The sequence below is a fragment of the Aptenodytes patagonicus genome, chromosome 20 (genome assembly GCF_965638725.1).
Source record: "Aptenodytes patagonicus chromosome 20, bAptPat1.pri.cur, whole genome shotgun sequence".
Taxonomy (NCBI): Eukaryota; Metazoa; Chordata; class Aves; order Sphenisciformes; family Spheniscidae; genus Aptenodytes; species Aptenodytes patagonicus.
In genome coordinates, this window is record NC_134968.1 from 3,242,605 (window position 1) to 3,255,706 (window position 13,102).

The 13,102-nt window shown below is 69.8% G+C and overlaps 1 protein-coding gene across 1 annotated transcript; it reads left to right on the top strand.

Annotated features, from left to right (window-relative positions):
• Window positions 1-1,904: 1,904 nt before the first annotated feature.
• Window positions 1,905-13,067, top strand: ITGA3 (integrin subunit alpha 3). The gene is given in 13 exon segments (XM_076356478.1): window positions 1,905-2,127; window positions 9,152-9,273; window positions 9,383-9,465; window positions 10,011-10,260; window positions 10,750-10,833; window positions 11,152-11,359; window positions 11,593-11,786; window positions 12,088-12,107; window positions 12,109-12,177; window positions 12,331-12,467; window positions 12,664-12,750; window positions 12,843-12,910; window positions 13,057-13,067. Coding segments are annotated over 13 exon segments (1,536 nt in total). The 5' UTR covers window positions 1,905-1,924.
• The last annotated feature ends 35 nt before the right edge of the window (window positions 13,068-13,102 follow it).

Consider the following 13,102-nt stretch of genomic DNA (forward strand, 5'->3'; position numbering starts at 1 on the left):
CCACGCTGGGGGGAGACCTGGGGACAGGGACTGGGGATTGGGGACAAGGGACAGGGGGACGGGGGACAGGGGATGGGGGACAGGGGATGGGGCACAGGGCCCTGTGCCAGAGCCGTGTGCCGGCTGCCCTTGGGACTGTCCCCTGTGTCGTCACTCTTTCCAGCGACATTGTGCGGCGCAGAAGCTGTGCTGGGGCGCGGAGACATCAGGGCGGGGGACACAGGACATCCTGCAGCCCCCCCCTACCCGGGGGGGGGGGACGACACATTTCCCCCCCCCCCCCCCCACGGGTTTCCTGGCACGGGTGGGAGCAGCATGATGGCTCTCAGTGACCTTTGCCGGGGTTGGGGACCATGGCAGTCACCGCCACCACCTCCCCGGGAGGGAAGTGGCGATGCTGCGGCTGCGGCTGCGTTCCCCGGGGGCAGCGCGGTGTCCCCGTCCCCGGCGTGGGGCGGCTGCCCCGGGGCACGGCCATGGCCCCGATCCCGCTCTCGGGGTCCAGCCTTGACCTCCCGCCCCCGGCCAGGCCTTCAGGGTGGGGGTCTTTCCATCCAGCCTTCCCCCTGCACCCACCTCCTGGGGACCCCCCCCGGTCCTCGCCGCCATCCCCGGGTGCCGCAGCCCCGAGCACCCACCCCAGTGGGAGGGTCCCGGGAGCCGGTACCGGGCAGGGAGCCGGCGCATTCCCAGCGTTCCCGGGTGGGCAGACGCCGTGGGAGGCCAGGGATTTTTCTCTCCCTCCCGTCCCGCCCCGGCAGCCTCGACCTCCCAGCAGGGCACAACGGGGGGTTGAGCTCAGGAGTGGGGGTCCCATCCCAGGGGGGGTCCCATCCCATGGGGGGTCTGATCCTCGGGGGGCCCATCCCACAGAGATCCTAACTTGGGGGGTCCCATCCGGGGGGGGGGGGGGGGGTCTGGTCCTCAGGGGGCCCATCCCACAGAGGTCCTAACTTGGGGGTCCCATCCCGGGGGGTCCCATCCCATGGGGGGGTCTGATCCTCGGGGGGCCCATCCCACAGAGATCCTAACTTGGGGGTCCCATCCGGGGGGGGGTGTCTGATCCTCGGGGGGCCCATCCCACAGAGATCCTAACTTGGGGGGTCCCATCCGGGGGGGGGGGGGGGGTCTGGTCCTCAGGGGGCCCATCCCACAGAGGTCCTAACTTGGGGGTCCCATCCGGGGGGGGGTCTGATCCTCGGGGGGCCCATCCCACAGAGGTCCTAACTTGGGGGTCCCATCCCGGGGGGTCCCATCCCGTGTGGGGGGGTTCCGATCCTCGGGGGTCCCATCCTGGGGGGGTCTCATCCCAAAGGGTCCATCACGGGGGTCCGAGGTGGGGGGGTCCTATCCTGGGTGACCCGGGAGAGGGGTGACATCCTGGGGGTCCCATGGGACAGCGCAGGGTGCAGGGCAGGGCACGTGAGTCCCCACCCAGCTGGGGGGTTGGGGGGGGGGGGGGGGCGGTGCCCCTCCCCCCCCCATCCCCCGCAGCCCGGGGCCGGGAGAGGGTGGGCGAAGGGGGGGGGGGGCCGCTGGCGGGGAGCCGCCCCGCGGGCACGGTTGCGCGGGGGGGGGGACGGGGGGGACACGGTGCGTGGGCAGGGGGCTGCGGTGCCCCGCCGTGGGCGTGGGCGGGGCGTGTGCCAGCGCGCGTGCTCCCGCCGCCTGCTGTGCACGCGCAGGTATGTCCACGCCTCCCCCGTGCGCGCGCAGGCGCGGGGCGGCCCCCGCCCCCCCCCCCCCTCCCTCCCCTCAGGTGCCCGGTGGTGGCGGGGGGTGGGGTGGGATGTGCGTCCCCTTTAAGGGGAGTGCCCGGAAGGGCGCGACGCCCCGCCCGGCCCCGCCCCGCCCCGCCCCGCAGCGCACCGGCCCCGGTGGGGCGCGGTCGGCGGCCGGCGGCTCCGGGAGCCGGTGCGGGGACATGGCGCGGCGCCGCCGGCTGTTGCTGCTGCCGCTGCCGCCGGGGCTGGGCCGGCTGCTCCCGCTGCTCCCCGCGCTGCTCGGCGCCGCCGCCTTCAACCTGGACCGCACCTTCCCGGTGCTCAAGGAGGGCGCGACCCCCAAGGGCTTCTTCGGCTTCTCGGTGGCGTTGCACCGCCAGACCGAGCGGCGGGAGCGGTGCCTGTGAGTGCGGGGGGGGGGGTGGGTGGGGGTGTCCCTGGGGTGGGAGCGGGGTCCCAGGGCTCGAGGCGTGGGGTGGGGGGAGCGGGGGGGGGGTTCCCCGTGGGGGGAGGTGAGGGTCCCTGGGGTGAGGGTCCCTGGGGCAGGGCAAAGGTCCCGAGGCTGCGCTGGCCGCCGTGGGGGCAGGGGTGCGCCGGGAAGAGGAGCTGGCGGGGCTTTGGGTGCAGGGAGAGGGGTGTCCCCTGGTCTAGGTGCTGGGGGGGTGTTGGGGGGGTTTCTTGTGAGAGGAAGCGGCTGCGGACCCCCGAGTAAGGGGGGGAGGGGGAATATATGCTCTAAAACAGCTCCTCGGGTGTTTATCCCCTGCTCGCGGCTTTGCTTTGCACCCCTTTATTGGATGGGGTCCCATCCTGACCCTGGGGTTTCCCCCCCACCCTTATTCCCCGGGTGCTGAGCACCCGCTGTGGGGCCCCCAGCACAGGACCCCGGTGACATGGGGCAGGTCTGGCAGCAGAGCGGGGACCAGCTGTGGCAGCACGGGTGGGCAACGGAGCCTGGCAGCCGCCCCGGGAGGTGGCGGCCGTCCCCGCCCGCAGGGTCCTGGCTCGGCACCCCCTGCGCTGACCCTCACCGGGGCGGTTGCGAAGCCCCTCGCGTCCCCCCTATGCCTCTGGCGAGGCTCCGTCCCCATCCAGCAGCCCTGGTTCTGCCGGGGGAGCCCTGGGGAACCTGTTGAACTGTAATTCCTGCCGCCGAGCGAAGCCCCAACAAAAGCCCTTTTCAGCCGGTGCATTCCCCGTGTGATCCCACCGCTGTCACTCGCCATGTCCCCTGCTGTCCCCCCCGCTCAGCCGGACCCCGCCGCGGGCAGCATCCCCGGCTTCCGTCCCTCCTGGCCGGAGGTGCGAGTCGCATGTGCGAGTTGCATGTGCGTGCTGGGGAGAAGGCCCCGGCACAGGGGTTGGGTTGGGTTTTTCTCGCTTGGGGGCACAGATTTTTGCTGGCTCACCCTCCCGTGGAACTCCCGGCTGCAGGGAGGGGGGCCTTCGGAGACCCGGAGGGCTCCCTCTTTTCCACCGTGCCCGTAGCCGAGGGACCGGTGGCAGCTGCTGGACGGAGGCATCTGCTGCTCCGCATTCCAGAGATGCATTTTGGCCGCTCACCCCGCCGTGGGACGTCTTGTTGTTGCTCCCGTCCAGGAGGAGTGAAGGCCGTTCCCCCGCGGAGCAGCTGCCGGGGTGAAGGAGCCGGCCCAGTGCCCCGGGGACCCCTCCTCCCCACGGGGACACGCTGGCTCCCATCCATGACCGGGTTCTCCGGCTCCGGTGGCATCAGAGTAGCTGGCAGGGGGGGCATCGAAGTCAGGGTCCTGGCTGGCACTGGGGCAGACTGGCTCGTCCATCTTCCTGAGATGTTGGCAGTGGCTGTTGCGTTGTCTTGGGGGGGGGGGGGGGGGGGGTGGTTTGGGGGGCTGTGGCCCCGGCAGGGGCTTGCAATCTCCCGCGTGAGCCACGTGGCCTGTGCGTGTCTGAGCGTGATGCTGGCGAGGCGCAGAGGCTCTGCGGTCTGCGGGGGGGAAAGGCTTTGGAGTGCTTAAACCCCGGGGGGATTTGCACCCCCTTCCCCTGGGAGCCTTCCGCTTGCCCGTCCCCATTTGGGGGGGGACGGGGGGGACAGGACAGGGGACCCTTGTGAGCGCAGAGGGGCTATGGGATGCCAAGCACGTCCCTGCTTGCTTCCCCACGGGGCCTTGCGTGGGGGCAGCAGACCTGGATGGGCTGCGCAGGCAGCTCTGCCTGCGTGGCGCGGGCAGGAAGGGGGGCCGGGGCAAGTGCAGGCAGCTCCTGCCTCACCGGGGCCTGGCTCGCTCGCCACGGGCAGGTCCCGGGAGGCAACTGCCTCTCATGGAAGTGGTGGGAGATAAATACCGGTGTCGGTGTCCTGATGGCCAGCCGCCCTCCTGCAACCTGGGGGAGCTGCCTGCCCCTCAGCTCCTGCCCGGGCTGGGGGGGACAGTGCAGGCAGGAGTGTGGCAGAGGGCTGGAAGAGCTGCAGGGTTTGCTCCGTCTGTGGGGGGGTGTCTATTGTCCCCAACCTGCGGTGTCGGAGCCGTTCCGGGCGGATGCGGCAAGGTGGGACCGGCACAGGCATGCCCCCCGGCTCCCCACATCTCAGGGCTGCCAGCCCTGCGCTTCTTCCCCGTAGCCGAGCTGCCAGCCGGGGGGGGGTGGGCGGGGGGGGGGGTGGTGGTGCTGAGCCGGTGCTGCAGCACCGCGGGGGTGAACCCGCTCCCCTCCCTCAGCCCCCGTGGCGGATGGAGCCTCCCCCTGCCCTTTGCTCGCCGGGCGGGCCCTCGCAGGTGCAGCCCCGCCGCAGCAGGGTGGGGACAGGAAAGGGATGCTTCCTGCCACTATCGTCCCCAACGGCGGGGGGGGGGGGGGAGGTGTCCCATGCTGTTTTTTGGGGGGGTCGATGCCTGGCCTTACCCTGACACGGCTGTGGCCGCCGGAGGTGTGGGGGGTGGCGGTGGGGCGAGAGGGATGCTCCGGAGCACGGCTGGCATTCCCGACCTCCTGGCGGGGTGGGGAGAGCCGTTTCCCGGCTGGGCGCTGGCGGGGGGCCAGACTGGCACGGCACGGCCGGCATGACGCTGGAGTCCCGTCCCCCCCCCCCTGCCCCCGCGGTGTTTTTCATGTCCCGGACCTGTGCCCATGCAAAGGTTTGTTTGCTCACTCCTCCCCGGGCCAGGTGAAGGCGAGGTGGTGTTATCTGCCTCCCCAAGATTAAGAAACTCCTTCGGCTGCCCGCGCTGGCTCCGGCCGCTCCCGTGGGCTCAGACGAGGGAGGTGGTTCGGCTTGTGACCGTGCTGGCAGGACCCAGCGGTGCTGGGGAAACCTGACCCATGCGGGTTTGGGGGTCCCTGAATGACATGGGGGAAACTGAGGCATTGGTGCATCCGTGCCGGGGAGGCTGGGGGCCCCGTGTGTGCAGCCTGGGGGGAGGCAGGAGGCAGCAGCCACATCTGTGAACTTCTGGGTGCCTCAGTTTCCCTCCTGTGCGTGGGGAAGCAGGGGTGCTGCCCCGGCACTCCGGGTCCTTGCTGGTCCCGGCTCGCCGGTGCGGAGAGGGAGAGCGGGGCCGGGTGAATTCCCAGCTTTCCCTCCCCCTCGCCTGGTTTTCTGCTGATTGCCAGAGCTGGCCTGGCCGCGCTTCCCCCGGCCTTGGCCGGGGGCCGGCGAAAGCCGCCGGGGTCCTGCGGGGCTGCGGCTCCTTGGCAGGCGGAGGGGGGACGGATGCGCCGCGGCGGGGCCGGCGCCCATGGGGTCATCCATCCATCCGTCCGTCCATCCATCCCTCGCTGTTTCAAGGAGGCATCTCTCCCGCCTCCTTTCCAGTGTGGGCATCAGCAGATTTGCCTGCTCAGGGCTCCCGGGGCCAGGGGGGGGGGGGATCGATCACTGCAGGGGGTCCCCCCTGCCCCCATGGCAAATGTAGCAGCAGTGGAGAGGAGCCTGGGGGAGTCAGGGGGGTGGGGGGTGGTTTGGGGCTGGCCTGGAGCAGCAATTTTTGAGCAGGGGTGGGTTATGCTGGGGTCACCCCTCAGTTGCCCACCTTTGGGGGTTTTTGGGGGGGGGGGGGGGGTGTTGGGGCCTGTACCCTGCAACCCGATCGTGGAGCTGAGCTCTCAAACCTGGAGCTTGGTCGAGCCCCAGCGTGGGGTAAGGTTTGGGGTGTGAAACCTGGGGGGGGGGGGGGTGTCCCTGCACCCCACTGCGCCATTGCTGCCTGTGACAGGGGATGAGGCGGGATGGGGTGCTGTGCCGGAGCCCCCACCCTCCTGCTCGCTCTTCCCCTCCTGCCTCTTGGCGCTTGTCACTCCTTGAGCGTGTCGGGAGATGGATGAGGCGCTGCACTCGCTGCCCGGCTGCTCCCCGCCTGGCACCCGCCCCGGGAGGGGGCTCTGGAGCAGTTGGGCTGGGGTGTGCGTGCTGCCATTTGGGGGGGGAGCACAGCCCCCCCTATTGCTGAGCCCAGCCTGCTCTCCAGGTCGGATCCCCCTTTGCCATCCTCATCAGATCTCTCCCGCCCCAGGGGCGGCCGCGTTTTGGGGCTGATCAGCGTGCTGGTGCTGAGACCATCCCACAGCTGCCCCTCCTGGCTCGGCCAGTGCCAGCAGGAGCCCCCACGCTGCTGTCCCCGTCCCCCCCTCCGTCCCGTCCTCCCCCCCGCCCCGGTTTACCAGGGTGGATTAGGACGGGGCACGGCCTCTCGCATTCCTGACTCCCTCCCTTCCCGGCCTACCCCTCTTGCTGCTGTTTGACCATCCCTGCCTTCGCTCTGCTGTCCGAGCACAAGGCCTGGGCTGAGCCCCGTCTCCTCATCCCCCTGCCCGGGGCGGGACCACTGCCACAAACTGGTCCTGGTCTCCCCGAGATGGGAGCCCCAGCATCCCCGCTCCTGGTTTTCCTGGGTCTTGAGGTAGCTGGGCTCCGCATGGCACCTTGGGGTATGCACAGGTAGGGGATGCCTGTGCGTGTACCCCCCCTGCTCCGGTGGGGCTCGGAAGCCCCTAACATCCCGTGACACACCCCCCCCCCCCAGCCTCAGGAGCAGAGCCTGCGGGTGGGCTGCCGTGCTGGGAAGTCTTGGCTGGAGGCAGCGAGACGCCGGAGCCGCTTGGCTTGGGTCGGCTCCCACCCCCTGGGACCTGCGGGGCACAGCCACGAGGAGTGATGGTGGTTGGGAACGGCTTTGCTTGGAGTCGGGGTCTGGCCGAGCCAGGACCACCCGGGGAGGCTGGGGGCAGGTCCCGGCCGTGGCAGCCCCCGGCAAGGGGCCATATGTGTGTCCCTGCCCCCAGGAGCCACGCTGATAGCGGGGTAGCACCCGAGGGCTGTGGGTCCTGCTGGGGCTTGGGGTTGGGGGGGGCAGGACCCCCCCCCCCCCCCCAGCTTCTCCCTCCAGCCCTGAGTCACAGCGGCTGCGCTGAGTCACTTCCCCGCCGGATAAGTGGGGACAATGGTGACCCTTCTCACCCCCATGTCCTTCAGGTGGCGGGGGGGAATTAGGGGGGCAGATTCCCTTGTGCCAGGCTGGAAAAAGTCAGGAGGAAACAACCTCGCCTTTGCACCTGGAGGGTCCCGCTTTCCTGGGGGAATGCGGGTGCTGCTGGCATCCCCAGTCCAGCATTCCCGGGGGGAGCAGACCCCCCCCATTGCACCCCTTTGGGGGCTCTTCTGCGGCTGAGTGATGCCGTCCCCCCCACCTGCAGCATCTGGCTGACTCAGCCGGAGCGATGCCGCCGGCGGTGCCCGTCACCAGCCGGGGGGGGGGGGGGGGGGGGGGCCCTGGCGTGCCGGGACGGGGGCTGCCTGGGGCCCCGCATTCCTCCTGCGCCTGGGCTTTGAGTCAGCCGCCCTGGCGCTGCCCGGACGCGTCCGCACTCCCGGCCTCGCATTGCTCAGCCCTGCCCAGCGCAGCCTCCCCGGCACTCCCTTCCCGGTGGCAGTGGGATGGGGACAGCCAGACTTGCCCCTGTCCTCGCCGGTGGCCGGGCTGGCCGCGCCGAGGACCGGCCAGCTCATTACCCCTGTGCCCTGTGATAAGGTCTGGGGGCTGCGGCAGCTACCTGGGTGCCTTGTCCCACCCCGGCAGCCTGCCTCTGTCCTGCCTGCGAGGGGGGACGCGCTTCCTCTGCTGGCACGGTGCAGCCGTGCCTCCTCCACGCCATTGTCCTTGCGATCCCGAAGGACTTCCCGGCGGAAAGGCTGGCCTTTCCGGAGCCCCCCGGGCACACCGGGTCCTTCTACCGGTCCCCCAGCCCCATGGCAGGGCTGCGGATCCTGTGCCCTGCTGCTACCTGGGATCCCCAGCCTCTTCTCTTGGGGGGTGGGGGGGGGGGTGTTCAGGTGGGCGCAGGGGTCCCTTCAGCATCACCTTAAAGCCCCTGGGGGATGAGCACACGTGGAGCTGGGCTGCGGGTGTTGCATCTCCAGCCCGGGCACCCCTCCAGGCATGCCGATGTCCTCCCCCCTGCATGGCACCGCCATGACTCAGCCAGGACGTCTCTGCCCCTCCAGGGGCCTGAGTCACCCCCGGAAGGGTGCTGCCTCCCCCCTGGGACCCCCGGTGCTGCCCGGAGGAGGGGTGGCAAACCCAGACCCCTCCTGGGAAGAGGGATGCACTTGTGCCCCTCCCGGAACTGGTGCCAGCTCACTCTCCCCGCTCCTGGGGGGGGGTCTCCCCCTTCGCCGGGACGCCCGATTCTCGCGGCATTCCCTGGCACACGGGAGGCAGCGAGCCTGTCTGCCGGACACGCCACAGCTGTGCCGCGGAGGCCGCGGCCCCACCGTCGGCTCAAAGGTTGGCTGGGAAGGGCTGTGGCTGTTTACACAAGCGCAGGGGCCCCGGTGCTGGCGGCGGCCGGGTCGTGCCGAGCAGCTGCCCGCTTTGCTTTCCCTGCCGGCACGGCCGAGCACGGTGCGCGAGGTTTGCAGCCCAACCCCCTGCTCCTGCACCCCCCCATGCACCGGGATGGGGGGGGGGGGGGAGGCTCAGCCGTGAGCCCGGGCTAGGATCGGGTCCTGTAAGGAGGGGGCAAGGAGCGTGTCCGTCAGTCTGTCCCCCACTCAGAGGCGGGGGGGGGGGGGGGTGTCTGTCCCTTTGCTGTCCTGTGAGACCTTTCAGCATGCTTGTCCACCCACGTGCTGGGGGTGAGAGGCTGGTTGCTGCCAGCCCCGTGCGAGCCCTCCGAGGGGAACCCCCCCCTTCCTGCTCTGGAGATGGGACTGGGGGTCCACCGCCCCCCGTTATTTGGGGGTGTCAAGGTGTGACGTGCTCTGGGGAAGCAGCTCCCGTCCCCTCCGAGCGCCTCCTGGCCACCATCACACCCCACCACCTTCTCCCCGGGGCAGCCTGCCTGGCTTTGCAACCCCAAAATAAGGCGGAGGGCATTGGGGCAGGTGGACACGCTGCCCCCCCGCCCCCCATTGCCCACCTGCCCCCCCCCCTCCCCTCTTCCCCCAGGCTGCTTGTGGGGGCCCCCCGAGATGTGGAGCCGGCGAACGGCACACGGACGGGCGCCGTCTACGCCTGTCCCCTCACCAACTCCACGAGTGACTGCCAGCGGCTCGACATTGAGTTGAAGAGTACGTGAGCGCCCCAGGGCACCCCAAAACGCCCCCCCCCCCCCCCCGGCATGCAGGTGTTCTGGGGGTGGGGGAGTCCCTGCTCTCACGCTGTCTCTTCCTCGCCCAGGTGAGCCAGACAAGGCCATCATCGATGACATGTGGCTGGGGGTGACGGTGGCCAGCCAGCGGCAGCCGGCGGGGAGGGTGCTGGTGAGTGCACGTGCACCCCGATTCTTCGCACGCATGTGTGCCAGCGCTGAGCTGCCGCCTTGCACGACTGCACAGGGGCACCAGGGAGCTGCTGGTGCTTTCACGTGGGCCTTGCACGTGTCCCCAGCGCGGTGGCTCCCCTGTCACCTCCCTCTCTCCCCTGTCCCCGGGGGCAGGGAGCTGTGGAGTGACAGGGTGCTTGGACCCCTCTCCTGGTAGCGTGTACGGGTGTGGATGGGCTGAAGCTCTCGGGAACATCTCAGATGCTCTCAGGAGCATCTCGGGAGCATCTCGGATGCTCTCGGGAGCTCTCAGGTGGCAGGACAGTATCATGCCCTGTGGACCATCATAGCCAGGATAACGCTGTGACGTACGGGCTGCGTTAACGGCAGGGCAGCGTCCGTATGCGGGGCCCGACGCTGGGATCAGGGCAGAGGCAGCACGTGGGGCAGGGGGTGGTGACTTTGGGAAGGAGGGGGCCGTAGCCCCTCATTTTTGGGGGATGCCGCAGGTGCTGAGGGGGGGGTGCCGGGCTGTCCCGGCAGGCCTGCGCTCACCGTTACACCAAGGTGCTGTGGTCGGGCAGCGAGGACCAGCGGCGCATGGTGGGCAAGTGCTACGTGCGGGGCAACGATCTACGCCTCAACATCAGCGACGAGTGGCAGACCTACCACAACGAGATGTGCAACTCCAACACGGACACCGACGAGACCGGCATGTGCCAGATGGGCACCAGCGCCGGCTTCACCGCCAACATCATCTATTTCGGGGCACCCGGCGCCTATAACTGGCAAGGTGGGTGTGCCTGGGGAGGGGCGGGGGTGGGCAGCCCCCCTTCCCCGGGGACGCCCGGTGCCCGTACCCCCATGGGGTATCCTCTTGTGCGTGCATTGCCCACGGGCACGGGCAGCTGTGTGTGCACGCACATTGGAGCACACGTGTGTGCGGCTGCTTGTGTGCCCTTACGTGCCCACGTGTGTGCATGGTGAGTGCACACGCACGCACTGGAGCACGCGTGCACGTGTTTGCACACTTGTGCCTGAGGATGTGCCTGAGCGTGCCCTACACGTATCGTGCGTGTGCACCCCTGCGTGTGCTTATCTACCCACCCACGCAAACCCCCTGCGACGTGGGTGAGCGTGTCTGTGCGCGCCTGCACGCGCACGGCTGCCTGTGTGCTCACACGCACTGCGGGCGTGCAAGGGGAGCGGGTGCCGAGCCTGGGGGCGAGGGGCTGCCCCCCGCTACGGGGTTAAACCCCCCCCCCCCCCCCCGCCATTGCAGGTACCGACTACATGCTGCAGCGGGAGATGTGGGACCTGCACGACTTCTCCTACCCCAACAAGAGGAACGGCAATACCTATATAGGTGGGGGGGGGGGGGGGGGGCAGCAGGGCAGGGGGCTTCCCCCCAGTTCCTTGGGGGGATTTGGGGGGAGGAGGAGGTTTGGGGGGGGATGCGGATTTAGGGGGAACCTCGGGGGTGGATGTTAAAGCGGTGTGGGGTTTAGAGGGGCTTGGAGACCCCCCCCAGGGATGGTGTGAGCAGGGGCACAGCGGTGACACCGTAGCGTTCAGGGGGCTGGAGGGGGGTCATGGGAGGGGGGGGGGGGGAACACATGGGGTCTGGGGATGTCGGGGGGGTTCCCGTGCTGGCCCCCATCTCACCGGCAGGGTTTGGCGGCAGGGTACACGGCGGAGGTGGGCAGCGCGGTGCTGCAGCAGGGCACGGTGACGGTGGTGACGGGCGCTCCCCGGTACAAGCACATGGGCGCCGTGTACCTGCTGAGCCGCAGCCCCCAGCAGACCCTGCAGAAGAGCCTCCTCCTCCCCGGCCACCAGGTCGGCTCCTATTTCGGCAGCGCCGTGGCCCTGGCAGACCTCAACAACGACGGGTGAGGGCAGGGGGGACAGGCCCCCCCCCCAGCTCCCGGGGGTGGGGTCTCTCCTGGGGCATCCCGCAGCTCAAGGTGGTCTCTGTGGGTCATAGCATGGGGGGCACAGCTCCAGGGGTGGGGGTCTCGCTGATATTTGGGGGGGGGGAGGGGTCCCCACCGCTTCTGGTGTGTCGGGGGGGGGGTGGGTTGTGTCGCAGCCCCCAGCTCTGACCGGCCCCTCGGCCCCACAGGTGGCAAGACCTGGTGGTGGGAGCCCCCTACTACTTCCAGCGGAAGCAGGAGGTGGGGGGCGCGGTCTACGTCTACATGAACGAGGTGGGGGGCTTCCAGCCCCACCCCAGCCTGGTCCTCACCGGCCCCAGCTACTCCGCCTTCGGCTTCGCCGTGGCCAGCATCGGGGACGTCAACCAGGACGGCTTCCAGGGTGAGGGGCTGGAGACCCTTGCGGGGGGAGCCACGGTGGGTGGTGCAGCAGGGCTGCCTTTGGGTGGGGGTGTCTTCAGGTAAGAGGGGACCCCACTGGAAGGGGGTGTGGTGGATCCCTGGAGTGGTTTGGGGTGAAGAGAAGGGGATGGGGGGCATCTTGGGGCAGGGGGGGGGGTGCGTTCAAGGAGGAGAGGGGCTGGGTGAGAGTTGGGTGCAGGGGGGATTGAAGAGGTGTGGAGGTACTGCGGAGCAGCCCCCACCCTGTCCCCGTGGGGCTGACCCTGCTCTTCTCCCCACAGATATCGCTGTGGGGGCTCCTTTTTGAGGGGCCCGGCAAGGTCTACATCTACCACAGCAGCGCAGAAGGGCTGCTGGACAAACCCCGGCAGGTAACGGCCCCGCGGGGAGCCCCTCACCGCGGCAGCGGGGCTCCGGATCCTCTCCGAGCATCCCGTGCTCCGGGGTGGGATGTAGCGGGTAGATCCCCGGATCCATGGGGCTGGTGAGCAATGGATGACCCCCCACCACCACCTCAAATCCAGGTGATCAGCGGGTCGGATCTGGGCCCTGTCACCGTGCAGACCTTCGGGTACTCGCTGAGTGGGGGGCTGGACGTGGACGGGAACTCCTACCCCGACCTCCTGGTGGGCAGCTTGGCGGAGAAGGTCGTCCTGCTCAGGTAAGGTAGTGGGGACGGCAGGCGTCCTGCAGCCCTCTGCCCTCCCTGCCACCTCCCAGGGACGGATCCTGCCTCTGCCAGCGCCCCGGGGCAGCGAGGTGGGCACCAAGAGATGTGCCCGGCTCCGGGAGCTGGCGCCAGGCAAGGAGGGGCTGTGCGGCTGCAGGGGGCTCAGCCGACCCCCATCTTTGCCCAGAGCTCGGCCCGTGATCAACATCTTGAACAAGATCTTCACGGTGACCCCCAGCAAGGTGGACCCCGCCCGGTGCACGCCCGACTCCTGGTGAGCTCCCCCGGTGCAGCCGATCCTGCTCGCGGCACTGCGGTGCCGGCGGCTCCGCTCACGGTCCCTTTCCCACCCACCCCCCCCCCCAGTATCACAGTGACCGTCTGCTTCTCCTACAACCAGAGCGCTGGAGACCCCAAGTACAAGGAGAAGATCAGTGAGTGCCCGGGGGCGCAGGCGTGGGTGCGTGTGCACGTGGGAATGTGCTGGGGGGGGGGGACACGACGACACACGCGTCCACCAGCACTCATGCAAGAGTGCGTGCACGCCCCGGGGGGGACACGCGTGTGTGGGGGGGGTGAGCACACATTTAGGGGAAGGACACGCGCACGTGTCGGCGTGTGGGGGA